Genomic DNA, 25868 nt, shown 5'->3' with positions numbered 1-25868 from the left:
AGCTCCAATTTGACCCCAGTCCAGGAACTTCCATATGCCACAGGCTGAAAAAAAAAAAAAAAATGAAGAATAATCCCTATTACCCCTAAGCAAGGGATGTATGGGTGTTTCAGCACTGAAATTGATGCTGCTATAGGCTTCAAGTCCCCTTCAAGGAAATTAAACTCCAAGACCTCTGGCCACGGCTCATTGTAATGCCCCTTCCCCCACCTTGACCAGCCTGAGCTGCTCACTCTCTGCCAGAGAAGGAATATCGGCCACTCTGCACCCCGATGCTATATAACCTGTTCCCCATGCAAATGAGGTATCCTGCTTAAGACCAATCAGATCAAATTGGGTCTCCACTCAGCTCCTCCTTGCGGGGTATAAAGACTATTGCAGAATGAGTCAGGCCCTCTTTTTAGCCTGCGCCCACTTGAGTCCTCCCTCTCCCTCTCTGAAAATGTACTTCCGCTTTAATAAATGTATAAAAGTCCACCATTCTGGTGCTTTGCGACTTCGAGACAGGGACCAAGGAAGCTGTGACTGTATCACTATCAGTTCCTCTGCATCGTCATCCCTGTTCATAAATGCGGGAATTAAGGAAGACAAAGCAAACTGAATATATATGTTCTTTAAAACAGAAACTGTAGCTTACAATTAACAACAAAGACTGCAGGCCCTGAAAAACATTCAAAAGTATCTCAAAGCTATCAAACACAAAATGAGGTTATGAGAAGATGGAATCAGCTGCCCCCGCCCCCTCGTCAATCTGGATGTAGGTGAGAGTGCTTTCAAGTGGCTGGCAAACTGTCCACAGAAATCCCTTCACGGCTCAAGGACAGCACCACTGATGATGATAGCTTTTCAAAGTTGTGCTAGGTTTTAACTGAAGCATAACTGGCTTGTGCTGTTATATTAATTCCAGAGGTACAACGTAGTGATTCAGTACTTTTATGCATTGCAAAATGATTCCCACAATTAGTCTCATTGCATTGGTCACCACACAGTTATTACAATATTATCAACCGTGTTCCCTATGCGGTACATTATATCTCCATGACTTATTTATTTTAAAACCAGACGTTTGTACCTTTTTTTTTTTTTTCCTCATCTTTTTAGGGCAGCATCTGTGGCATATGGAGGTTCCCAGGCTAGGGATCGAATCGGAGCTGTAGCTGTCAGCTTATGCCACAGCCATAGCAACGCCAGATTGAGCCTCGTCTGCGACCTACACCACTGCTCACCGGATCCTTAACCCACTGAGCAAGGCCAGGGATCGAACTTGCTTCCTCATAGATGCTAATCAGATTCGTTTCCCCTAAGCCACGAAGGCAACTCCAGAAGTTTGTACCTCTTAATCTTAGCCATTTCACACATACCAGCCCCCATCTCCCTCCCCTCTAGCAGTCACCAGTCTGTTCTATCAAGGAGGAAGAAATTTTCCTCTCCTGTTCTATGTGCCTTTGGCTGGTCTGAGAATTAAATTGACATGAGACAGATTAACAAGAGAAAATTAAACAGAAGTTTACTAACATATATACACAGGAAAGGTCCTAGAACGCTGAATAACTCACCAAAATGGCTGAATCTTGCACCTTAAATACCATCTTCAGCTAAAGACAGGAGTTCCCGTTGTGGCGCAGTGGTTAACGAATCCGACTAGGAACCATGAGGTTGCAGGTTCGATCCCTGGCCTTGCTCAGTGGGTGAAGGATCCCGCATTGCTGTGGCTGTGGCGTAGGCTGGCAGCAATAGCTCCGATTCAACCCCTAGCCTGGGAACCTCCACATGCCGAGGGAACGGCCCTGGAAAAGGCAAAAAGACCAAAAAAAGAAAAGAAAAGAGATACTATCTTCAGCTAAAGACTAAAGAGGAATTTGGGAGTAGTGGTTTGCGATGAAGGCATTTCACAGGGAGATGGAAAAGCAAGTATTTGGTAAACGAACGTTTGCTGGGCCTTGCAGACAATGCCACACCTATCCAACGAGACACGCATGGGCTCCAATATCCAGGCCCAGGGGAGGTTCCCCCACCACACCGAGACCGTATTCTTTGCATGAATCTCTGAAAGCTCTATTCTAAATTCTTTCCTCCTGAGTCATCTGTTTCTTAGCAATAATCAGCCTAAGTTAATCCTCTTGCCAAAGTGACACACTTGGGGCTGGCTGAGTTCCCATCATGGCTCAGTAACAAATCTGACTAGCAACCGTAAGGACGAAGGTTCGATGCCTGGCCTTGCTCAGTGGGTGAAGGATCCGCCAGTGCCATGGGCTGTGTTGTAGGTCACAGACACAGCTCGGATCCCAAGTTGCTATGGCTGTGGTGTAGGCCAGCAGCTGTAGCTCCAATTCAACCCCTAGCCTGGGAACTCCCATATGCCACCAGTGTGGCCCTAAAAAGCAAAAAAATTAAAATTAAAAAAAAATTTGGGGGAGTTCCCATCGTGGCACAGTGGTTAATGAATCTGACTAGGAACCATGAGGTTGCGGGTTCGGTCCCTGCCCTTGCTCAGTGGGTTAACAATCTGGCGTTGCCGTGAGCTGTGGTGTAGGTTGCAGATGAGGCTCGGATCCTGCGTTGCTGTGGCTGTGGCGTAGGCCGGTGGCTACAGCTCCAATTGGACCCCTAGCCTGGGAACCTGCACGGAGCAGCCCAAGAAATGGCAAAAAGACAAAAAAAAAAAAAAAAAAATTGGGGGCTTGTAAATTTTGTTCCCCTCTAGTCCCACCTTTGAAACCTCTTTTTTTTTTTTTTTTTTTTTTTTTTTTTTTTTGGTCTTTTTAGGGCCAAACCTGCAGTATATGGAAGTTCCCAGGTTAGGGGTCAAATCAAAGCTGCAGCTAAGCCACGACGGGAAATCCTGAAACTTCTTTTAAGAAATTTCAGAGCATTCCCACTGTGGTGCAATGGGTTAAGAACCTGACTGCAGTGGCTCAGTTCGCTGCAGAGTTGCAGGTTTGATCCAGGCCCTGTGTAGTGGTTTGAAGGCTCTAGCGTTGCCACGGTTGTGGCCCAGAGGGTAGAGCCATAAAAGAAGGAGGAGGAGAACTAGTTTCATAGACCAGAAGCCAAGTTGCTAGGTTGCTTTACATCTTACTGAACCAGTCTCTTAGTCCTGACACTAGGTCAGTTCAGTTACTCGTTTCAAGAGGCAGTGATGCAGGTGGACTCTTGAGGTTAGGGCTTTGGAATACAAGCAATCAGTTATTTAATAAGAGGCATTTCTATGGAGACAGAAGGAAAGTAAAGGTTAATGATTAGAGCAAATTAACTGAGTCTTGAGAGCTGCCAGTCCAAATTTCTAGATGTCAGTGTAGAAACATCTTTTACAGTTTGAAATGTCTCTGGTGATGTCATCAGGTATTCAGATAAACGTTCTGAGTGGCTTATGAAGCCGCAGGCACAAAGATTGTCTAATAGGCTGTTGCAGTGCCCTCTCTTAAGCTTGTATCAAGTGGTTCAGTTTCAGTTTGCCAGGCTTCAGGAAAAGGGCAGCTTTGTTCTCAATGATTCCAAGTCAAAAGTGGGAGAAAAAGTGGAAACATTCCTTTGGAGCGCTGTAGCCAAATATGTGAGGAAGCTAGAAGAATTCGGAATTCAGTCAATTTACAGAAAAACAAATCCTTAGACAATTAAGAGAACTAGAATCCAAACTGCACACGTGTGTATTATAGTTTCTACAGAAACACAATTTTTTTCTAAAATTATTCTCATTTTTAACCAAGATAGCCAAATTAAGACTAATGTATTTGCAAAATAAGTTTGGTTTCATTAAACATGGGCTGATTATTTACATAAATCCAGCAAGAGTAGCAATGAACCATATAGGCTTTTTTTTTTTTGTCTTTTTGCTATTTCTTCCGCCGCTCTCACAGCATACGGAGATTCCCAGGCTAGGGGTCTAATTGGAGCTGTAGCCACTGGCCTACGCCAGAGCCACAGCAACACGGGATCCAAGCCGCGTCTGCAACCTACACCACAGCTCACGGCAACGCCGGATCGTTAACCCACTGAGCAAGGGCAGGGACCAAACCCGCAACCTTATGGTTCCTAGTCGGATTCGTTAACCACTGCGCCAAGACGGGAACTCCATCTAGGCTCTTTTAAGTTGGCTTTGCGGGAACTTTTCATAAGGAATCTCCAGGATGAATTTTTTTTTTTTTTTTTAATGAGAGTTGCAACGTTTATTTCAGGTTCTCTCTTGGGTTTTTTTTGTATTTTTTTTTTGTATTTTTTTTTCTTTTTTGGCACGCAGGCAGTATGTGGGAATTCCTGCACCAGGGATTTAACCTACAACGCACAGCAGCAACCAGAGCCACAGCGGTGAGAATGCAGGAGCCTCAACCCGCTAGGCCATCAGAGAACTCCCAAGGATGAACTTTTTTTATTTTTTTTATTTTAATGATCTCCATTTTTTTTTCCGTTATAGCTGGTTTACAGTGTTCTGTCAATTTTCTACTGCACAGCGGAGCAACCCAGTCACACACATATTTATACATTCTTTTTGTCACACTATCCTCCATCATGTTCCACCACAAGTGACTAGAGAGAGTTCCCTGGGCTATACAGCAGGAGCTCATTGCTTATCCACTCCAGATGCAATCGTTTCTGTCTATGAACCCCAAGCTCCCAGTCCATCCCACTCCCTCCCCCTCCCCCTTGGCAACCCCAAGTCTCTTCTCCAAGTCCTTGCCCTTCTTTTCTGTGGAAAGGTTCGTTCGTGCCGTATCAGAATGAACTTTCCTTAAGACCAGGAAATCATGCCAATAACTTGCCATCAGACTTGCCTATAATAGCTATAGATCTGGATGAATTTCTCTCTTCCTGAGGTCCCCAAAATATCCTGAGTTTCTTGCGCCTGCCAGGAACTGACCTTCCTTATTCATCCAGTAAGGCTGCTGGGAATCCTGTAAGGGAGATACCAGACTATTTCCCCAAGGGGCTTTATGGCTCCATAAAGTCAATCTTAGTTCCTTAAAGCTGTCTGGTCACATCTGATTCTAGGTATGTCTCTCGCAAATATGATATCCCAGCCAATGCCTTCATAATAGAACCAATGTTTCCCAATTCTTACTAATATCTTTGAGGATGCAGGTTCAATCCCTGGCCTGGCTCAATGGGTTAAGGATCTGGCGTTGCCGTGAGCCATGGTGTAGGTCACAGACATGGCTCAGATCTGGCATTGCTATGGCTGTGGTGTAGGCCAGCTAACTGCAGCTCCGATTCAACCCCTAGCCTGGGAACTTCCATGTGCTGCAGATGTGGCCCTAAAAAATATAAAAATAAAAAATAAAATAAAAGCACAAAATCTGAAACTAATACAACATTGTAAATAAATTACATTTCAATTTTTTTAATTTTTAATAGGAGTTCCCTGGTGGCCTAGCAGTTAAGGATCCAGTGTTATCATAGCTATGGCTCATTGTTACTACTGCGGCTTGAGTTCCATCCCAGGCCCAGGAACTTCCACATGCTATGGGCCTGGCCAAAAAAAAAATTTTGGTTGGAGTCTAAAAAACAAATAAAGGAGTTCCCACTGTGGCACAGTGGGTTAAGACTCAGACTGCAGCAGCTTGTGTGGCTGCAGCGGTGTGGGTTAAATCCCTGGCCCAACAGGATGGGTTAAAAGGATCCAGCATTGCCACAGCTTTGGCATGGGTTGCAGTTGCGCCTCAGATTCAGTCCTTGGCCTGGGAACTTCCATATGCTTTGGGTGTGGCCATAAAATTTAAAAAAATAAAAATTTTAAAAAAAGATTTAGATCTCTGCAAGTTGACTTGAAGGGATTTTCACATTATTATATTGTCAAATAGAGAAAACATAAACTGAAAGAAATATATATTGTTATATGCATTATATATTATATTATATATCTGATAATATAATATAGTAATATGTTAATATTGATATATAACGTAAATATACATTAATATAAATATGTTATCACAATCTCATTTTTATAATGCAATTACACTGTACAAAACATCTCATGTGGAACTATATTTCTATGTAGTAACATGATCATAAGGAAAGCTGGGAAAAAGCATTCTAGTTTATTGACATTGACTATTCAAGTGTGAGGAAAATAAAACTTCAGTGAATTTCTCAGTGCTGCAGCACTGGCCTAGCCTCCTGGGACCCTTCACATACCCTGAGAATTGGACTTTTAGCCATTTGTATAGTTAATTGCTCTGATCCAAAAGGGCAATAAAACTTCTCTTGCCTCCCAGAGAGAGAGAGTCAAATGCTTACCACCTGTAGTAGGTCCCAAGGTTAAGCCCCAAGGAGCCCAGGAGACTGCAAAGCTATCTCTCTAGCTGGATAGACTTCAAAACGGAAGAAGACTCAGAATTTAGAGCTCTCTAGGACCTAAAAACTGGAGATTCCTGGAGTCATCTGGTTCCTGGAGAAATTTTATTCCCCTTCCAAAGTGTAGTGTTAGGAGTTAGGCCCGTGGCTTTCCCAAGGCCACCCTTTCAGAAGGCGAGGAGAGCAAGTGCCCTTGTTCCCCTTTAGAAGTAGAGAGAAATCTTTCTTCGCCTTTTGTTGCTGAAATATCAGCTGCCTCTGTACACCAATGCCAAACAGAAACACAGAGACAAGAGTTGGAGGAAAGAGGAAAAGAAGTTTCATTGCCAGGCAAGGAGAGAACAGAGCAGGCTAGTGCCTCGAGGGCAGTGCCCCACCTGGAGGAGTAGTGAGGAGTCTGAAAGCGGTCAAGGAGCAGGGCATGATGGCTCGTGGACATTTTCCTGATTGGTTGGTGGTGAGGTAATTGGGAGTCAGCATCATCAACCTTCCAGTTCCAGCCAAGCTGGGGTCTACGGGCTTGCAGGCAGCATACAGTTGATTCTTCCTCCTGGTGGGGGATTTAGCACCTGCTGCAGCTCCGATTCGACCCCTAGCCAGGGAACCTCCATATGCCAGGGGAGCAGACCTAGAAAAGGCAAAAAGACAAAAAAAATTTTTTTTAATAAAAATAAAAAAATAAATTATTACTATTATGTCTCGCTTGACTGTTGTCTGTTTTCTCTGTATTTTCTCACTTGTCTGACTAAATTGATTCTTTGACTAAAGTTTTTCTATAGACAAAAAAGGCAAGTAGAGGACCTGACTGAGGGTCCTCCGGGAAGCCCTCACAGAGTCCAGCTCGGTTACACACTGAACGTCTGGTCCTCAAATGGGACCAAGCCCAGGGTGAGACCGGGGTCAAGGCAGCCCTGACTCACTGATTATTTCTTTTTTATTATTTATTCATCTACTCACTCATTCATTTGTTTTGAAGGGTGGCACCCGCGGCATATGGAGGTTCCCAAGCTAGGGGTCCAATCAGAGCTGTAGCTGCTGGCCTACACCACAGCCACAGCAACGCCAGATCTGAGCCGTGTCTGCGATCCACACCACAGTTCACAGGAATGCTGGATCCTTAACCCACTGATCGAAGCCAGGGATCAAACCCAAGTCCTCATGGATACTCGTCTGGTTCTTAACCCACTGAACCACAACGGGAACTCCCTCACTGATTATTTCTATAAATCATCTTGTATACCTTCCATATGTGATTAAAACACTTAAGAGAAAAACATGAAGAAGAAATGGCCGAAATATGTCCTGATGAGCTAAGCATTAGTGAATGGGTGACGGGATGGCAAGGGCCCAGTTCTTCACTGGGATTTGCCCAGGGGTAGAGGCACTTACTTCACTGTAACCTGGTCTTTTCACTTGTTAAATGGGGTTAATAATACACACTACACATAAAACTTCCAAGCATCACAAAAGACAATGGATAGGAAAGTGCCTTGTAAAAATACAAGTGCCATGCCGTGTACAGTGGCACTATTCTTGACAACATCAGATATGCTTGGCAGAGAACAAAGAGCTACATGCTCTGACTCAGTCCTAAAACCCTCCAACTGGGGCCCAACCCAGCTTACAGAGATGGGCAGCGGTGCTGCTGTTTCAGCTTCCTGGGAGTCAGGGTGACTAGGTTACAGGATTAAAGCCTATTTATGCTCAGCTAGGGAAGAGGAGAAAGCGGAGCCAGTTCCACAAGCGAGTGAATCAGTGCTCCTGGATCAGCAGCGGCAAAGGCACTGGGTGTAAAGCCCCCTGACTGGCTCCCTCCCCTCTAAGCCCAGACCCCTGTTCCACAGACTGAGCTAAAGGCTTCATCTCCAACGTTATATCAGTTGGAGGCAAACGCAATTAAAAAATGACCAGTCTGCGCCCCTCACCACACCCAGTTCCACCCTGTGAGGCCAGCAACCCACCAGATGCCATTGTAAATGCTGCTTCCTCCCATTGCCACCCCCCCCACCAAACATACCCTCAAAGCAAACTAAAGATTAACTATACATTTCAGTGTTTATTTTATTTTTTAAATCCGTGTTCCTGTTGCCCTCCACTGGAAAGTCAGACACTTTATAAAGGACACGCCTGTTTGCTCAGCAGGTGGACTGTGCCCTGTGCAGGTTTATTGATTCTCTTCCATCCCTGGGCCAGGCCACCCACCCGAGCTCCCAGCAAATGCAGGAGCAGCCCCCACCCCGGGAGTGGGTCTTCACCCCTTGAAAGGAGCCCTCCTTCATCTGCAGGAATGTCCTCTCTGCCAAAAGCAAGTGGGGCAGGGGAGCAGCACGATTCAGATTCTGTTTGTCTTTGCAAACTGCCTTCCTCTTACTGACTTGTTCCTGGTAGGTGTGTCTTAGGTGAAATTGAGTTGCTTTATTTGGGGGTTAGTTGCTGGGAGCTGACATACCCTGAGCGTCCAAGTGGCGTTTCCCTCTTGGTTGGAAAGTCTCCACCAACCTTGGCCTCTACACCGTTGGCCCATCCCTGGGGTTTGGAGAAAACCAACCCGCTCCCCGCGGCGTCCTGCTATCTGCCCACACGAGGGCGCTCGGTCCAAGCCCCAAGATGCTGGCCGCTGAGAAGTTACCTTTCCAGAGGAGATTGCATGGAGCTAAGGCTTGGACATGACTGTGCAGACAGGGAGCTCAGATCCTGGGTCCCTTCCTGGTTCACAACTGTGCCAGTCCCTACTCCCTGCGGGGAAGGAGTGGCCACTAGAGAAGGAGGGACACCAAAGGTGAGGTTTCCAGCCCTCTTGGGACTGTTTGCTCATCCCCACCTCATGGAGGAAGAAGATTTAATTCCGCAAATCTGGGCCCGCTGGGAAGTGGAGAGGTGAAAAAGAGGGACAGGAAGAAACGGTCTCTGTCTGAGGCCCCCAGAACCTACAGAGGAAATTGCCTGGCACAGACTAGGTCTGCATGGGAGAGCATTGCCACAACTGCCCCATCGCCCTGAAACCCTCTTGCCCCGATCCCCCTCCCTCCCCACCATCCCCTCCTCCCCCGCCACCCCCTTCTTCCCCCCACCGCCTGAAAACACTAATGCAAACAATGAACTCAGATAATTTCAATTCATCATCTACCAGTGGCTCCATGGAATAACTGGGGTGATCCATTCTGCTAAGGCGCTAGGAATGGGCTGGCTCAATATTGACAGAAAGGCTGGGCTGTGGCTGCCCAGTCCCGGGGACCCCCATCCCACCCCTTTCATGAGCATCTCATGATTCATGTATCCACACAGCTGCCAGCTTCTCAGACCACAACTCTGAGAACAAAGGGCCCTAAGGTGTGCCTCCCACCTTCAACCGGGGCAGGGGCAGCAGAATTGACCTTGACCGTACAGCATCCACAGCAGTCCCCAGCCAGGCTGTGAGCATGCCAGATGTGCCTTCTCTGCCCCCACTTCCCTGTAGTGAGAGAGTGGACCAGCCCCGCCCCACAGCCCTGCTGGACCTTCCCCTTTGACCACACCCAGAGCAAAAACTTGTCTTTGTCGTCTGCAAGGACCCAGCTAGGACTATCTCTGTTCCACTCTGGACTCATCACAGCCTGGCTTAAGCACCATTTCCTTCTCCAAGCCCACCCCAGAACGCCCTGTGCTGGGGACCGCTTGAGCCTTTCCTTAAGATGGCTTTGCCCAGAGCTTACATCTTTTCTGATTCACATAAAAGCAGTTTAGGAGCTGTAACTGCCTTGTTAGGGCGCATCCATCATCTTGTGGACCCTCCCACCAGCTCCCCTGACCTGGTGAGTCACTGAGTCACTCCCAGAGGGGACTGCGAGAAAACCCTCTGATGGCTGATGCAGCGGCAAGCAGAGGAGGAAACAAATCACAGGGAAGCCAGGACACAGGGGTAGATTTAACAACAAAAAAAATTTATTGTACAGTTACCCACCACTAGATCAACAGGCCAGCTAAAGGGTGTCTCCACCGTCTCAATTTATGTTCAGCCCCGGAGGACATCGTTGTAGATCATAGCCAAGGCCCCCAGGAAGGTGACATATTCTTGGAAGTTCACCACCTGGTCCTTGTTCCGGTCCAGGTCATCCATCAGCTTTGCGATTTCAGCATCCTGCAGCTTCTACCGGGTCAAAATGGGAAATCCAGGACTCAGGGGTGATGAGACCTTGGGTTCTCTGCCTTTCCCCCTCCCAGGCAGCCCTCTCTCAGACAAGTGGCTCTGTGCTCACTTGTCACCAAAACTCTGAGCCCACCTTGAATTCACTTGGCTTGACTTCTCTGCTGCTGACTCAGGAGGAGTGAATACCAGGCTGGGAATATCCCCAGCCCCTCAGGGCCCAGGGGTGTGGACCAATGGTCCGGTAAGGTCTAGGTCCCCGGAATGTGAGTAAGTGTGAGTCACAGGCACCTGGCGCCTGGCCTTCTCCCAATCCTGCTTCTAAGGGGGGGGGGGGCAGGGGAGACTCACTCACCGCCCCAATGGTGAGTTCCTTCTGGATCAGCTCCTTCAGCTCACTCTTGCTCAGGGTGTTTTTGTCACCCTCCCGGCCGGAGTACTTGTGGAAGATGGCCACCAGGAGGCCAATAGCCTGATCCAGAGGGCATGCCATGGCTGAAGGCTGAGTTCAAGGCTGGGGGCAGAGGGGCTGGTCAGTGTCCTGGGCCACACGGAGGTCTCACTCCTCTCACTCACCGCAAGCCCCAAGACCTCTGCCCCCCACCCACCCACCCCCATCCCCACCACCACCCACCCCCGACCCCAACTCCCTTTGACGACCCTGCCCGGACCACCAAGTAAGTGTCAGGTGACCTCAGGAGACAGCTCGAGGCTTGAAGGGGAGGAAGAGGGCAGACTCTAGAGCCTAGAGATCTGTGGCCTCCAGGGAACCAGAGACGAGGTGGCTCAAGGATTCTAAGCAGCAGACAGGAACACAGCTGAGAACGCTCCTCCAGGGGTTGCGGGAAAGTTGGGGCGGATGTTGCGGGGCGGGGGTGGAGACGGCGCACCCAGCCCTACACACAGCCTTCCAGGGCCACACACGGCGGCGCTGACACGCCCGCCCGGGACACACCCTCCCGCACCCCAGATGGGCCACTACCCGGAGCCGCCCAACGGACGCCTTAGCCCTGGGCCAGCCTGGCTTCTCCTGCCTCTCCCCGCCCGCCCGGCAGCCCCGCAGCCCCAGGCTGGATGCCGAGCCATCCACCGCCCGCGGACCAAGCCCGGGGCGGGCTGGCTCAGAAGGACCGGGGCTGCCCTGGCCAGGACTCACCACGGCGGCAGCGACGGGAGCAGGGAGCGGCCGAGGGGATGCTGGGCTCTGGGGCCGGCCCGCCCGCCTTATAGAGGCGCGTCCGGGAGGCCGGCTCCCCACCGCCCACGGCCCGCCCCGCGCCCCACCCTGTGCTCGCCGTTACACAACACCAGGGCCCCAAAACTTTCCACGCCTCCTGCCCCGGGGCAGTTCAGGGCTCCGCGGGGTGGGGGGGACCTCGAGGGGGAGGGGGTCCCACCTGCAGCCAGCCGAGTGACCTCGAGCTCCTTCCTAACCCCTGAAACCCAGTTTGCAGCCACCCACCCCCCAGCATCGTGATGTGACAGGCCAGGGCAGGACGCTGTCACTGACGCTGGGGGGGCTGCCGGAAGTGGGTGGAGAAGGGAGAGAAGGGTGCCCCCTTCCCAGGGCGAAACCTAGATGAAGGGTGGGGAGCGGCCGGTGGTCTACAGAATACAGTTTCAAGGACTTCTCCAACACCCATCCGCCAGCGGAAAACGAATTCCTACCACCATCCTGCTCCCTTCCCCAACCCCCTCCCCCACCCCGAATTCCAGAATTGCACACCGGAGCCTCCTGCAGCTTCAGGGGCACACATGCCAGAGCCAAGCCCTGTGTCCCTAGTTATTTACCCTGCAATGCAAAGTTTCTCAGATCCTCAGTGTTTTTTGGTTTTGGGTTTTGTTTTGTTTTGTTTGCTTTTTAGGGCCTCGGGTAGCTGCTGGCCTCTGCCACAGGCACAGCAACGCCAGATCCGAGCAGGGTCTCGACCCACACTACAGCTCATGGCAACACCAGATCCTTGACCCACTGGGGTGAGGCCAGGGAATCGAACCTGCAACCTCATGGTTCCTAGTTAGATTCAATTCCGCTGCAGCACAAGGGGGAACTCCTCTCAGATCCTCTCTGGAGAAAGGCTTTTGATATGGGGAGGTGGGAAAGGCAGAAAGCCTAGAGGTGATTGAGGTGGCATGCGGGGTAGCAGGGCTTGTTGCAGAGAGGGAAACGGAGGAGAGGGAAAGGGGACTGGCCTGGAGGTCAAGGCCACACTCCCCTTTCTTACCAGCGTCCTCAGGGTGGCCTCCTGTGAGCTGGTGACAAGTCAGACTGGCCTGTCCACCACTGCCCCCAGGAACCACATCCCGGCTGCCTCCAGTGTCCTCACCCTCTAAGCACTTTCTCCTTAACTTTCTCTGCATAGCCGAAGCACACCTCGGAAGCCATCAAAAGCCTGGCCCAACTTCCCCATTTTCCAGGAGGGCCATGCTAAGCCCAGACACACTTAGTCACATCCACACCAAAGGACAGGAAGTGGAGAGGGAGCCCAGAACCCTAGCCCCCAGAAGCTCTCCACTCACTGAAGGGGAATCGCTGCCCTGCCCACCGCACCCCCAGCCAAGATGGACAAGACATCTTCCAAACCAGCCACGGACCCCTGGAAAGGAAAATCTTTATTTCCTCTGCGGGAATGGAAGGCTAAAGCAGCATCCTTCTGGAAGGGTGTGTGATAGGAGCTGCAGAGGCCAGGGCCTGGGCCCCGTCACTGGTTGTCCTCCAGGAAGAAGTCGTTGTAGGCCATGCAGAGCGTGGTCAGGAACACCGAGTACTCCTTGAAGTCGATCTCCTGGTCGCTGTTCTTATCCAAACTCTTCATCAGGTCGTCCACACTGCTCTCCTTCATCTTCTTCCAGGGCCCAGGTAGAGACACAGGTCAGCCCTGCCCCCTCCCAGCCTCAGGCTGAGCCCCAGCGGAGTCAGCTTCTGGGCCCTCAGAATCCCCCCGCCCCCAGGCCACACCCAGCCCAGGACCCAGCACCACGCAGGCGCTCAGTGAGCTGACCCCTGAGCCTGGAAAAATTACCAGAGGGAGTCTAGGGCAGCCCCGCTTCCCCTCCACACTTTCTACCGCCCGAAGAAATAATAAGCTAGATATCATGCAACACCTCATAGAAGCGGCTTGGTGACTATGCGGCGCTGAGCAAGATCCAGGTCTTAGTCTGTCCCTCTTGGGGATCTTGAGCATCGACCCAGACAGCACATGCCACCAGGAGCGGTGCGTTCGTGCCGAGAAGCCAGCGCATCCGTTCCCTGCTAGGAGAGCCTGCAGGACAGCCGTAGGGAACCAGTGCCTGGCACCCAGTCTTACTCTCTGGTCCCTGCCCTCCTCGCCCAGCTCCACCAAGAGCACGGTGACAGCCCCCCCACCCCAGGGGGCAGCAGGTGGGAGACAGGAAGAAAATACAGAACATCCTGCCCTCTCCTCTTCACTGCCCCCAGCTCCAGCTTTGCCACAGGAGACAGGACGTGGGGACTTACGAAGATGGAAACAACCTCTCTGTGACGCCATTCTTGTCCCCAGTCTGGGTTCCTGTTCTAGCCATACCCTCCCCAGGGCCTCTGTCCCCCTGTAATTAACCCTGCTGGACCCACGGCCCCTCCCTCAGCCCTCATTCACTCCAGGATGCAGAGAGCTTGGCAGGAAGGCCAGAGGGGCAGCCGGTGACACCCACACCTACTTCAGTCCCCCGTCCACAGGGACAAAACCTGGTGGAGCTTCTCTCCGAGGAGGCCCACTAGGGTTCAGAATGTGACAGCAGAGGCCTCCCAGGCTGTTTTTAAAGATACACGGGCCTGGCCTGGAATTGCAGCCTCTCGCCAACTGGGTATCCTCAGACAAGTTATATAATGTCTCTGAGCTTGGATTTTTTTTGTTTTAACTGAAATAATAATACGATGACTATCTCATAGACCTTCCCCTCCATCAGTTGCCTCCCTCCCACCATCTCCATCTGGTTAGAATCAGTTCTGTCTCCCTCCAGCCTGTGTTGGAACTAGCCGAATGATCCTTTTGGTTCCTGCGTCAGCACCATCAAAGCCCTGGGGTGGGGGGGTGTCGGGTGGGAGCCCTGCCCTTGAGCTGTGCACAGCTGATCTGGACCCCTGAACCCCCTCGTCCCCCCACCCCATCCTTCACACAGGCTCCACTTGCATCTCTGAGAGCCCAGCCTCAGCAAGGAAGTTTCCTTCATCTTTGCCGGTTTTATAGGGGAGGCTGGCCATGCCCAAGGCGTGTGGCAGTTCCTGGGCCAGGGATCGAACCTGTACCACATCAGTGACCCAAGCCACTGCAGTGACAACACCAGATCCCTAACCCGCTGAGCCACTACCGAACTTCAAAGGTCTTGAGCTTCTCTAAAGCCTCACGCGGGCTGAGGGCCACCATCCAGATGCTGCCCTTCTCCCCAGTGGAACACGACTCATCTCAGCACAGAGGTCTAGAGCTGTGTTGGCCCAAGAAGTCCATGCTCTCCGTTGGGTCTCTGTCCGTACCCATTAGCCATCCTGTCCTTCCCAAGGTTGGCATACCCTGCGGGCAGATGCGTGTCCTCTCTTGCCACCCCACCCACCTCATGCCCGGAAGGCCCTGGTATTGGTGCTTCCTGTTTTCTCCCTCCTCTCCCCTCCCCCACGGTGCCCACCGGGAGCACTTGGACTCAGGGATACAGGAGAGGGGACTGTCACCCACCTACCTCACCAAGACACAGCTCCTTCTTGATCAGCTCCTTCAGCTCCCTCCTACTCAGAGTCAGCTTGCTGCCCTCTCTCCCCGAGTATTTATGGAAAGTGGTGACCATCGTGGTCAGAGCCTTCTCGAGTGGGGTCTCCATCACCGGGTGCAGTCCTGGAGGCCGAAGGGAGAGGAGAAGATCACCCCACCCGGGAAGCCAGACCTCCTGCTTCCCTCCGCCGCTAGCCCACCTCCAAGCCTCTCCCTCGAGGACCAGCAGCTAGAACCCGTGATGAGACTGAAATCTACCCAGCAGACCCTGGTGTATGCGGACAGGTGGTAACAAGACCCAAGGCAAACTTGGAACAGCCAGAGCAGGGAGAGCGGCAGCACCCAAGGGAGACGGCTCACTCTCCTGCGTAGGAGACATGGGAAAGGGGGTCTCGGGGCAGAGGCGTGACAAAATGGCCAAGCCAAAGGAAGACCTGGGGGCAGATGGCAGAGCAAATGAGGGGTCGGGATTTTCTCCCTGCCCCCTCCAGCTCAGGCCCTCATTTTCCAGGCAGTTGTCACCCTGGTCACCCTTCTTGGCCCAGGTGCCTGAATCAGCTGGTATCAGGGAGTATGCCACTATGGAGGAGGGAATCAGGGCAAAGAGCCCAGGGGTTGGAGGAGGCTGGGGCTGCAACTGGAAGATAAGATCTCAACAGGAAACTGGGGAGAGGTGACAGGACTTGTCCAGCTGGTCCCATTCCGTAGCCCAGAGAACTGTACATACAGACTGGCCATGAGGTAATGAGGCGGGGGCGGGGGGGTGGGGGCTGATATCTCCAGGGTCATCTGAGAGCTGGACCCAGAAGTTGGCTTGGTCTGGGCCTCTAGTCCATGAGCACAGCCACACCCACCAAGGGAAAAGGCAGTTGGAGCTCCTGTGACTCAGACTTGAAAACCACTTCCCCCTTAGGGAGGAAGGAGCCAACACCCCAGGAACTCGGAGGCTGCAGGTAAATCTGTGTAGAGTCTTGAGCAAGGAAAGGAGAAAGAAGCCGCTACCTCTTACCTTTGACCCCACACCCATCTCTCACTTCTTGAATTGGACCCATCATTCATCTCCCACCACCCAAAACCCTCAGCCTCGCCCCACCCTCCAGGAGACTCAGGCCAGGACCACAGTGGAAGGCACGGGTCTGTGGACATCTGCAGCAGCATCCTGGCTGGTTCTGATCCCCACCTCCACCCCCAGAGTCACTTCTCAGGAAATTCCAACAGCCACAATGACTCCAAATACTCTGCCCTCTCCTTCCTGAGCACCTGCCCCCACTCATCGGTGGGGGTCACCGAGCTTGTCACCCTCCAGTCTCATCGCCCAGCTTGCCATACCGTATAAGTGAGCAGGAAGATCAGAAAGACTCACCAAAGAAGGAGTCAGAGAACTCACCGGAGCAGCAACAGGCTCCTTCCCTCTGGTCTCTGCCTTTATTCCCTGGCCCCAGTCCCCAGGAAACCAGGGGAGACAAAGGGCCAATAAGAAGGCTGGGAAGAAATCCCCTCTGCCAGTGTCACCTTCCTTATTTCCAAAAGGACAGGATGGGGGCGCACTGAGTGTGGCACACATGTCTTCCGTCCCAAAAGCTTTATTTTCCCAACCAAAAATCAGAGCTCACGGTCTAATGGGATAACAGCCAGGCTGCCCTGGAGAGAAGACCCAGGAGGAAAAACGCAGGGTATCTACCCGTACCCTAGGCCCCTCTCCACACTGGGACCCTCCCACCCACTCCAAGAACAGAACAGGCACATTCTGGTTAAGATGGGAACCAGCAGGGAAGACGCTTCCTGCCGAGGGCATGGTCAAAGCCATTAGCGAGTATAGAGCCTAAGATTTTTAAAGGGTTTTCTCTTTTTTCTTTTCTTTTTTTTTTCTGCCACACCTGCAGCATGTGCAGCTCCTGGGCCAGTGATCGAACTCGTGCCATAGCAGAGACTCAAGCTGCTGCAGTGGCAACCCCGTATCCTTAACCCGCTACATCACAGGGGAACTCCTTAAAGGATTTTCAATGAATAATTTTGTCTAAACCTCACTCATTACCATGGGAAAAAATTCTTAGAGACTCTTGGAAAACTAAGAATCAAGGACCAAGGCAGAGATTGGGGAAGGATAGGGGGGCTGAGTGACGGGGTAGAGGCTGTGAGCTAGGGGAGCAGGTTCAGGATGTGGTAATGAATGGGGCTGGGGGTCAGGGGGAGTGGCCCATATCCCAGGAGAAACTCAGATGTTGTCCTGCCATCTACCAGAACAGAACGGAAGTGGGGGCTTAGCACCTATTGCTGCTGCAGCCCCACCCTCGCCTGCCTGGGTGTTCCCCGCTGCCCCCCACTCCACCCCCACCCCCATCTGGCAAGGTTAGAGAGGCAGCAGGGGACTGGTCGCTAAGCAACTGGAGTTTCCCAAGTAGAGAGTGATGCAGCAGGAGACTCAGGGGAGGGCACGCCATGGAAGATGGGCGGACCTGGGGGGCGGGGGCGGGGGGGAGAAGGGGGAGGAGGCAAACATTTTCCTGGATCAAAATTCTACCCAAGTCTCGGCAGTCCTCTGAGGGAACATGTGAGTCACCTACCCCACTCCTCTGAAACTGGAGAGAAAAACACAATGCGATGAGAAGGAAGGGGAAAGCTTGAAAGGTCAAGGGAACCAGACCTTCCTGGTCTCTGGACCTGCCCCCTACTCACTTCTTCCTTGAAGGTCCCTGTACACCTAGGCATGGTCCAGAGGTCTAACCACAATCCTCCCCCACGGCCCGCTGGAGCCCCTGGCCTTTCACCTAAGGAGAAACAACACCATGCCTGATACTGGGGGGCGAGATCTCAATTTCATTTATCAGATCCTATGTCTGGAATTTTATCTCCAAATTGGTGGTCACCTCCCACCCCAGCCACTCTCCTCCAGTCACCCCTTCCGAAGTCCTTTGCCTTCCTCTGAAGGAGCAAGAGATGCTAACTGATAATGAAGCACATCTTGGGACCCCTGGAACAGAGACGGGTCTCAGAGAAGGATGATCGTCTCATGCTGCAGCCAACAGCCTGCTCACCCCCTGCATCACCTCCCTCATCTGAATGTGGACAAGAAGGATTCATCCATCCCTGGGGTTTGAAGCCAAGGTGCTGGAAGGGGTGGCTAGGCAGGGCCTGGGCTGTCAATGTCAGGTCCGAGCCCTCCTCCCCCTCCCCCTTCTGGCCTCACGACTTCCTCCCCGTGACTCAGCCCTTCCCCCACCATCCCCAGGGCGCCCACACTCCTTCCCAGACCCCAACCAAGAACAGATGTGACCTTCCATCCCATCCCAGCTTCAGTCTGCGGTCCTGCTGGAGGCAACGTTGGGGAGATGGGATGGGTGAGTGCCCTGGCCGAGATCCTACAGCTGGGGCGGTCCAAGCCTCTGGGGTCCCTTTCCCTGCCTTCAGCCCCATCCTGAGTCAAGTCTGTCCCACATACCCATGCACGGTCACGCATCCCTCTCCCACCTTCACCAGTCTGCTCTCCACTCTTCACAAAACAGCAGCAAACCTGCCAGTACCCCTCCCACCCACACACCCCCCATATCCCTCAGGCCCCATCCCACCCTCTCAGACCATCAGTCTTATAGCTTTCAGAATCTTTATTGAACTTGATCAGGTCAGGAAGAGCCACGGTGAGGCACTGTGCCCTTTCTGTCAGGGAAGACCCCCTCCCAGCTGGCAGGGCCCCCACCCACATCCGAGGAGCCCTCACTTCTTCCGGGGCTGCTTATCAGGGAAGCCTTCAAAAAACTCGTTGCACATCATGGCGATGCAGGACAGGAAGACGCAGTACTCCTGGAAGTCCACCTCGTTGTCCCTGTTGCTGTCCAGGTTGCTCATCAGCTTCTGGAAAGCAGCTTCATCCGTCCTTTTCTGCAGGGGGAAGAGGCTGCGGGTAGAAACTGGAAGCAGGAGGGGCAGGGTGGGGGCAGGGGGAGCAGAGCTGAGACTAGCTCCAGATGGGACCTCAGGAAGGCACAGGCAGGCTGTGGGTCCGGGGGGAGCTTTGAACCTCCAGCCCTCAGGGCTAGGCGAGGGCGTGGAGGAGATCTGCCCTTCAGATGAGGAAGTCTGGGTACCTGGAAGCCCCTGGAAAAGGGGACTACAACATCGTCTGCCAAGGTCATTTTAAGAATCTGGTTAGAAGAGTTCCCGTCATGGCTCAGTGGTTAACCAATCCGACTAGGAACCATGAGGGTGCAGGTTCGATCCCTGACTTTGCTCAGTGGGTTAAGGATCCAGCTTTGCCGTGACCTGTGGTATAGGTTTCAGACACGGCTTGGATCCCGCGTTGCTGAGGCTCTGGTGTAGGCTGGTGGCTATGGCTCCAATTCGACCCCTAGCCTGGGAACCTCCATATGCCGTGGGAGCAGCCCAAGAAATGGCAAAAAGACAAAAAGACCAAAAAAAAAAAAAAAAAAAAAAAAAAAAGACTCCAGTTAGACAGTGGTCATGAAAGCAATGCATAAATTGTACAAAGGTTGATACAGATGGTAACTGTGATTACGCTGGGGTGTGTCTGTAGGTATGTGTGTATCTTCACATTCACAAGCCAAAGAGAAACTCAAAAATGGTTTATAGGGGAGAGGGTCAAATTAGGAGTATGGCATTAACAAATATATACTTTTATATATGAAACAGGAAAGGCAACAGGGATTTACTCTATAGCACAGGGAACTATATGCAATATCTTGTCATAACCTATAATGGAAAAGAATCTGAAAAAATATGCATGTATGTACAACTGAATTATTTTGCTGTATACCTGAAACTAACACAGCGTTGAAAATCAACTACACATCAGTTTTAAAAAGAAGGTGGCAGAGTTCCCTCATGGCTCAACAGGTTAAGGATCCAGCCTTGTCACTGCTGTGGCTCTGGTTACAGCTGTGGCGCAGGTTCCATCCCTGGCCTAGGAACTTCTGCATGCTGCAGGTGCGGTCAGAGAAAGAAGGGAAGAAAGAAAGAAGGGAAGAAGGAAAGAAAGAAAGAAGGAAGGAAGGAAGGAAGGAAGGAAAGAAGGAAGGGAGGGAAAGAAAGAAACTTTGATAGAGTGTTTATTTTTAAAAATGGCTCATAGCTGGATTGATGGCAAGAGTCAGACCATCATGATTCATGGATCTCAGCTTTATACACGAACTACTTAGGGAAGTGACTTAGTATCTCTGAGCTTCAGCTTCCCTCCAGGTCCATTGTGCCTCTTTCGGCTGGGGGCCAGGAAGTGAGCAGTGGGTGCTCACTAGGCAGCCAGAGCAAGCTCTCTGCCCCCACTTGCCCATGTCAGCCAGAGAGGCCCCGGTTGCTGATGCTCCTGAAGTCCTGAAGACCACCCCGCTCCGCCCCACTCAGCATCACTCACCCCCAGGAAGCTGGGCAGCTCCCGGGTCAGCAACTCCTTTAGCTCAGACTTGTTGAGCTTGAACTTGTCACCCTCCTTGCCTGAGTACTTGTGGAAGGTGGACACCATCACATCGAGGGCCTTCTCCAGGGGGTAGGCCATGGCAGCAGTCAGGATCTGGGGGCAGGATCACAGAGACATCCTTATCCCCCCCCCCAACCCTGCCCCCAGCTATGTATTCAGAATGCCCCCACCTCCATCCCTCAGGGAGCCCTTGGAGAGACTCTGCTTCCACCCAAGAGGGAGCCCTGAAAGGTGGGGCTCGGCTCCTGGCGGGGTGGCTGTGCACACTTGGGAAGTTCGTGCTTGGGGCAGTGAACACCTGCGGGCCAGGATGGCAGGTTCCGGGTTGCAGGCAGTCCGTTTAACCAGAGCCTTTCTCCACCCCTCCTCCCTCGGGCCCTTCACTCCCAGGCTCAGCCCCCAGCAGCCCCACCCTGGCCCATTCTCTCTCTCACAGCGCTGGGTTGGGCGACACTGCTGGAGATCTGCCCAGGGGCCTGTAGCGGAAAAAACCAGCGGCCCGGCACTGCATAGGGAGGGGCAGGATGAGGTGGCAGAGGCGCACGCGGATGCAGGGGAGGGATGGGGAGGCCACCCTCCCTTGAGCTGGGCTGCTGTGTGCAGGGCAGAAGCTCCCAGGACACAAGGAAACAAAAGCCTGCCATCGCCTACTGCCTTCACTGTGCTTCCCATGCCCGAGTGTGCATACACTGGCTTGTGCAACGCAGCAAACATGAGCCAATGTGCACACCCACCGGTCACAAGCATCCCAAAACCTACTACAGCCACCACACAGGCAAGCCCCAGCATCCCAGTACCGCTGCGACAGCTCCCATCAGCCACCTGCTCCTCGCTCTTACTTTTAATTTTTGCGTCTCTCTGGCATGCACATGCACGTGCACACACACGCACGCACAAACACACACACACACCACCCAAGAGCCTTCCCATCAGAATCTCATATCCCGACCCACTTAGCACATCTGGTGCCCACCAGCCTCTGCTTCTCCTGCACCGAGCCTCAGCCTGACCCCCCCTCGTGTGCCAGTCAGGCAACCACAACTCACCAGGCCGACCACAACTCACTAGGCCAAGAGAGAGGAAGCGCAGAGGAGAGAGGGTTGGGGCGAGAGGAAGAGTGGGGAAGCCCAGCAGCCTGACCTATTTATACCCTGGCGGGGCCCTGCCCATGCAGGGGCTGGGGGAGAGCAGGAGACAGCCCTCCCTCCTATCGTGGTCAGATGCGGTAAACGCTGCCGGCCCCCTCCACCAGCCCAGCCTGGAAACCCAGCTTCCTGCCCAGGGCGGGCACGGGGAGGCGGGGGGACCATGGGAGAGCCCCAGTGGGCACAGGGAGGGGCCTCTGTGGGGTGGACACTTGAGTTTTAGGGAGCTGGAGGAAGGGGCAGTCAGTGCCTGGGGCCTGGGGTGCCGGTGGTCTCTGGGGAAGCCAGAACAGAGGAAAGGGGACTAGGGGTGGTGGGAAAGTGCCCTGGCATGTGGCTGCCCAACACGGGGAGGGGACCCCACGCTCAGTGCTAGGGACAGCTCAGACTGCCCTTCCACTCCCCAAAGGGCTCTCCACCCTCCTGAGTGAAGCCCAGGACAGGAGCTGGGGGTGTCTGGAAGGAAGAACAAGCCAACACCCAAAGGAGGTGCTGGGTCCCCCAACCGCACCCCACAGGCACTTCCCTGGAGAAAGATCTGGATGAGGTAGCAATGGAATGGGGAGGGGAGTCAGGTCCGTCCGGGGGCGGGGATGGACTGAAAGGACCAAGAGGGAGGCAGAGGGTGTCACGCACGGGAGGAGTTTAGAGTGGGGATGGGTGTCAGGAATGAAGAGTGCCCATTGGGTGGGGGGTGGGGTGGTGGGAGTTAGAGGTGATACGGCTCAAAATGGAGCGGGGGCAGAGGAGGGGGCAGGCAGGGATCAGGGAACCTCTCAAGGTAGGATGTGAACTCAGGAACTGAGGGTGCATCAGGAGTAGGGGGTTAAGTCCCTCAGGTGGCTGTGGCTTCAGGAACGGGGTCTGCCTGCAGGTCTCCCCTTCCCTCGCCAATGCAGGGCACCCCTCCCAGGCCAATAGGGTGCAACACCCTAGGCAGAGCTCAGACACCCTAATCCTATTAGTGCTGCCCGCTGGGCGCCCACAGCCCCGGGCAGGGAACAGATCCACCCCCCACCCCGCCTCCAGCCCCACCCTCCCCCCCAACATCCTGTCAAGAGAACTGGGTTCCGTCCTCCCCTCTTGCCCTCCCTGACACTCCAAGGGAGCTTCTTCTTCAAAGACCTGCCAGAGAGACCCCACCACCACCCCCCTCCCAGGGACATTGTCCCCCGTGCCGACCCCTCCCCCTCCTGCTGGACATGGAGACCATGTCTTTTCTGCGGGGTCTGAAACTGCCCCCAGCCTCCTGTGCTCCAGTGGGAAAGGCCAGAGAGGAACGAAGCCTCAGCAAGACTCTGGCCCCAGGCCCCAGCTGTCCCCTCAGAGGAACTGAACCAAGCCGATGATGCCAATTCTTTATTAGGAGCGAAATAGGCCGTAGGTCTCCTTCCTGCACACACTCTGCTGGGACTTGACAGCCTCGGGGCAGACCCCTGGACTGTGCCATCTCAGGCCACAGAGGGGAGGCAGCAACTGGCTGCTCTCCGGGTCACTAGCTGTGGTCCTGGGGAAGGTCCCTCAGGTCTCCTGGACTCAGGGGCCCTGGATGGAGGGGACGCGGGGGGTGGAGGGGAGAGCTGACAGGTGCAGGACGATCTCAGAGCAGAGATGGGGCAGGTCTCAGAGCAGACTCAGACCCCTGCTGGCCCCGTTACTGGGAGCAGGGGGGCTCCGGGGGGCAATCCTTGAAGTACTCGTGGCAGTAGGTGCAGAGGCAGGCGAGGGAGCGCACGTACTCCACGAAGTCCACCTCGCCATCCTTGTCGGAGTCCAGGACACTCATGAACTTATTGTAGTCACACTCCCGGAGCTCCGTCTGCGCAGGGCAGGGATGGGAAGCAGGTTGAGGGGAGGTTGAGTGAGCCATGCACACTCCCGGCTTCCCTCCCTCCCCTCACTGGGGTCCCGGCCATCCCAACCCACAGCCCTCTGGAGCCAACCTCAGCCGACCTGTCCTGACCACTTGCCCGGGTCCATCCCCCTCCCACATCTTTCTCAGACCCTTCACTGAGCACCTGCTCTTTGCCACCGAGTGCCTGCCGTGTGTCAGGATTCTTCACAGAGCTCTCACTCAGCCCTCCCATCAGCCCTGCCCAATTGTCCTCCCACTTGACAGATGAGGATACTGAGGTTTCTGATGTGCCAGGCGCCGCCCCCCCCAGACCCCTCCCCAGAGGCTGGCTTTGCCAGCTGATGCTCAGAGCTGTCTCCAGGCCTCTCTTGGCAGAATCTAAGCAGTGCCCTCCGTGGGGTGCCCACCCCAGGTGCTCACCGGGGTCCAGGTGGGCAGCTCCTTCTGCAGCAGCTCCTTGAGCTCCGCCTGGCAGAGCTTGTGCTTGTCCCCGCAGCGCCCCGAATATTCCTGGAAGGTGCACAGGACCGCAGCCAACCCCTGCTCCAGAGGACTGGCCATCCTCCCTGTCACAGAACAAGGGTGTGACTCACGGTAGAGGCCCAGTCAGCCCCCTGGGCTCGCCTCTGCCCTTGGTGTGCCCCAGGGACTGCCCCCAAACCTGACTTAATCCCCTCTGGGCTTCCCGTCCAACACTCCCCCTCCTCTGAGCAGCCCTCCCTGACTGCACCAGACCCTCCTCGTTTATTGCCCAGCTTGCCCGCCTCCCATGTTCTGTTTCTGGACAGAGGCCTCATTTGCCCAAGGTCACTGCAAACCCTTCAGAGAGCGTGGGCCACCCCCAAAGTCACCCCCCCACACTGGGGGTCCCTGAGGACTCTCTGATTCTCATCACTTTTTCTCATCAAACACCCAGCAAAGGCTCGGTCCTGCTATGCATCACCCAGAAGACACAGTCCCCCTAGCCCTAGAAGTTTCCTCTCCTTCAGGACCCCAGAGCTCCTTGGAGACCCTGGCCCCCTGCTGTGCTCCCCTCCGCAGGCCCCTGGCAAAGCTGAGCTCTCTCAGGGACAGTCAGTTCTCAGAGGAATCCCTGCCCCCACCTCACTACCACCCTCCTCACCAGCCCTCCTGCCTTGAACCCAGGGAAGCTGCTTCTAAAGGGAAACCTGGAATCCTCTCTGCCTCTGACTAGCTGTGTAGCCCTGGGTGAGCCACTGAGCCTGTCTGGGTCTCAGGTGCCTTATCTGTAAAATGGGGTTAATCCCACCTCACAGGCCTCATCAGGGACCTGAACCACATGCTCTCTGGAGAGAGTGAGCTCAGGTATGTGCCAATCTGCGACCTGCCCCTCCCGAGGCCATACCCCGATCCTGGGGGCCTAGAGACGGAAGGCTCTGCAGAAGGGACCCCTCCCTGGAACTGCCCACACCCTCCACTGCATGGGGCCCTCCTACCGCCCTTCTGGGAGCTGCCTCCCGCCTGGGGAAGCCCTGAGGAAGACATGTGTTGTCGCCATGTGAGCGCAGTGACTCACTCCTGGTTCCCCCAGAGGACAGGAGTCCTGCAGCACAAGGCGGCCTGGGCCAGAGCCCTCGGCCCTAATGATTCGCCCTTTGCTGGGCCCCGTGGAGCACATGGCCAGAATGCTGGTGGTTGGGGGTGGAGCAGGGGGCTAAGTGTTGTCTGGGGTCTAAATCTTTGTGACAGCCCAGAATTGGGGCGAAGTCTGGGTTCCCAGAAGAGGAAAAGGCCAGGATCCCGGGGGAAGAGGAGCCCTTGGAGAGGCCAAGCTGCCATTCTGGGTTCCTGCCAGCCTGCCTGGCGCCAGCGCTGATGCTTTTTCAGAAGCTCGGTGCCTGGAGACTGGAGGGCGTCTTCTCTTCCCCACGGCCCTGGCCCATCCCAACCCACCGGGGGGAACGAAGGGAGTGGGTGAGGGGGATGCTCACGGAGGGAACAGCAGCGCTTTAAGCCCATCACCCCCACCCCTCCGCCAGACCTCAGCTCTGTCCACCCCTTAAATCCACGCTCCCCAGCAGCCCCTCACTGTACCAGGGAACCCCTGCGTCCATCCCCTCTGCCTTCCATCACCTCATCAGCTCCAGACATGGTCATCCCTCTGCCCCCAAGCCCAGACCTGGGGCCAGGAGAGTCCCTGAGCTGCCCGACATCCAACCCAGGGCAGGACCCAAGCAGCCGGCACTCACCACTGCTGTTGGGTTTCAGTTGGAGGAGCCTAGAGACGGGCCATCCCTATTTGTACCCTCCCCAGGGAGGAAGGGAGCAATTATGGGGGAGCCCAAGTAGG

At 53.9% G+C, this 25868-nt stretch overlaps 4 protein-coding genes across 11 annotated transcripts; all 4 read right to left on the bottom strand.

Moving 5' to 3' along the window:
* S100A6 (S100 calcium binding protein A6) lies at nucleotides 10191–11613 on the bottom strand. Of its 3 annotated transcripts, XM_021088752.1 has the most exons (4): nucleotides 11571–11606; nucleotides 11108–11209; nucleotides 10770–10928; nucleotides 10191–10417 (listed from the first exon to the last, which is right to left on the bottom strand). In XM_021088752.1, the coding sequence occupies exons 3-4, from the start codon at nucleotides 10905–10907 to the stop codon at nucleotides 10283–10285; spliced, it is 273 nt and encodes a 90-aa protein (XP_020944411.1). In that variant the 5' UTR covers nucleotides 10908–10928; nucleotides 11108–11209; nucleotides 11571–11606; the 3' UTR covers nucleotides 10191–10282.
* On the bottom strand, nucleotides 13007–16673 carry S100A5 (S100 calcium binding protein A5). Of its 2 annotated transcripts, none has more exons than XM_021090792.1 (3): nucleotides 16496–16673; nucleotides 15104–15255; nucleotides 13007–13254 (listed from the first exon to the last, which is right to left on the bottom strand). In XM_021090792.1, the coding sequence occupies exons 2-3, from the start codon at nucleotides 15239–15241 to the stop codon at nucleotides 13114–13116; spliced, it is 279 nt and encodes a 92-aa protein (XP_020946451.1). In that variant the 5' UTR covers nucleotides 15242–15255; nucleotides 16496–16673; the 3' UTR covers nucleotides 13007–13113. The 2 variants fall into 2 exon arrangements, with proteins under 2 accessions (XP_020946451.1, XP_020946450.1); XM_021090791.1 differs by having other exon boundaries at nucleotides 13007–13257; nucleotides 16496–16598.
* S100A4 (S100 calcium binding protein A4) lies at nucleotides 18717–21775 on the bottom strand. Of its 4 annotated transcripts, XM_013997042.2 has the most exons (4): nucleotides 21623–21643; nucleotides 20992–21062; nucleotides 20495–20650; nucleotides 18717–19008 (listed from the first exon to the last, which is right to left on the bottom strand). In XM_013997042.2, coding segments are annotated over exons 1-4 (393 nt in total). In that variant the 5' UTR covers nucleotides 21624–21643; the 3' UTR covers nucleotides 18717–18843. The 4 variants fall into 4 exon arrangements, with proteins under 4 accessions (XP_013852496.1, XP_005663413.1, XP_005663414.1 ...); XM_005663356.3 differs by lacking the exon at nucleotides 20992–21062 and having other exon boundaries at nucleotides 21623–21775; XM_005663357.3 differs by lacking the exon at nucleotides 20992–21062 and having other exon boundaries at nucleotides 21604–21712.
* Nucleotides 23048–25828, bottom strand: S100A3 (S100 calcium binding protein A3). 2 transcript variants are annotated; one of them, XM_001927336.4, is made up of 3 exons: nucleotides 25768–25828; nucleotides 23978–24123; nucleotides 23049–23521 (listed from the first exon to the last, which is right to left on the bottom strand). In XM_001927336.4, exons 2-3 carry the CDS (start codon nucleotides 24116–24118, stop codon nucleotides 23357–23359), a joined length of 306 nt encoding a protein of 101 aa, XP_001927371.2. In that variant the 5' UTR covers nucleotides 24119–24123; nucleotides 25768–25828; the 3' UTR covers nucleotides 23049–23356. The 2 variants fall into 2 exon arrangements, with proteins under 2 accessions (XP_020946448.1, XP_001927371.2); XM_021090789.1 differs by lacking the exon at nucleotides 25768–25828 and having other exon boundaries at nucleotides 23048–23521.

Source organism: Sus scrofa, chromosome 4 (assembly GCF_000003025.6).
Source record: "Sus scrofa isolate TJ Tabasco breed Duroc chromosome 4, Sscrofa11.1, whole genome shotgun sequence".
NCBI classification, from domain to species: domain Eukaryota; kingdom Metazoa; phylum Chordata; class Mammalia; order Artiodactyla; family Suidae; genus Sus; species Sus scrofa.
The sequence above is the reverse complement of the archived record's forward strand: the minus strand, read 5'-3'. Positions and strand labels throughout refer to the sequence as shown.

Bases quoted from the DNA above. Each gene is read 5' to 3' on its own strand.
- S100A3 (XM_001927336.4), bottom strand. From the start codon at position 24,118: ATGGCCAGTCCTCTGGAGCAGGGGTTGGCTGCGGTCCTGTGCACCTTC. The intron at 23,522-23,977 runs GTGAGCACCTGG...TGCCCTGCGCAG, and splicing joins AGCTGCCCACCTGGACCCCG to ACGGAGCTCCGGGAGTGTGA.
- S100A4 (XM_013997042.2), bottom strand. The intron at 20,651-20,991 runs GTGAGAGAGAGA...TCCTGCCCCCAG, and splicing joins GTGTCGCCCAACCCAGCGCT to ATCCTGACTGCTGCCATGGC. The intron at 19,009-20,494 runs GTGAGTGATGCT...TTCCCCCTGCAG, and splicing joins AGCTGCCCAGCTTCCTGGGG to AAAAGGACGGATGAAGCTGC.
- S100A5 (XM_021090791.1), bottom strand. From the start codon at position 15,241: ATGGAGACCCCACTCGAGAAGGCTCTGACCACGATGGTCACCACTTTC. The intron at 13,258-15,103 runs GTAGGTGGGTGA...GGGCCCTGGAAG, and splicing joins AGGAGCTGTGTCTTGGTGAG to AAGATGAAGGAGAGCAGTGT.
- S100A6 (XM_021088752.1), bottom strand. From the start codon at position 10,907: ATGGCATGCCCTCTGGATCAGGCTATTGGCCTCCTGGTGGCCATCTTC. The intron at 10,418-10,769 runs GTGAGTGAGTCT...TTGACCCGGTAG, and splicing joins AGGAACTCACCATTGGGGCG to AAGCTGCAGGATGCTGAAAT.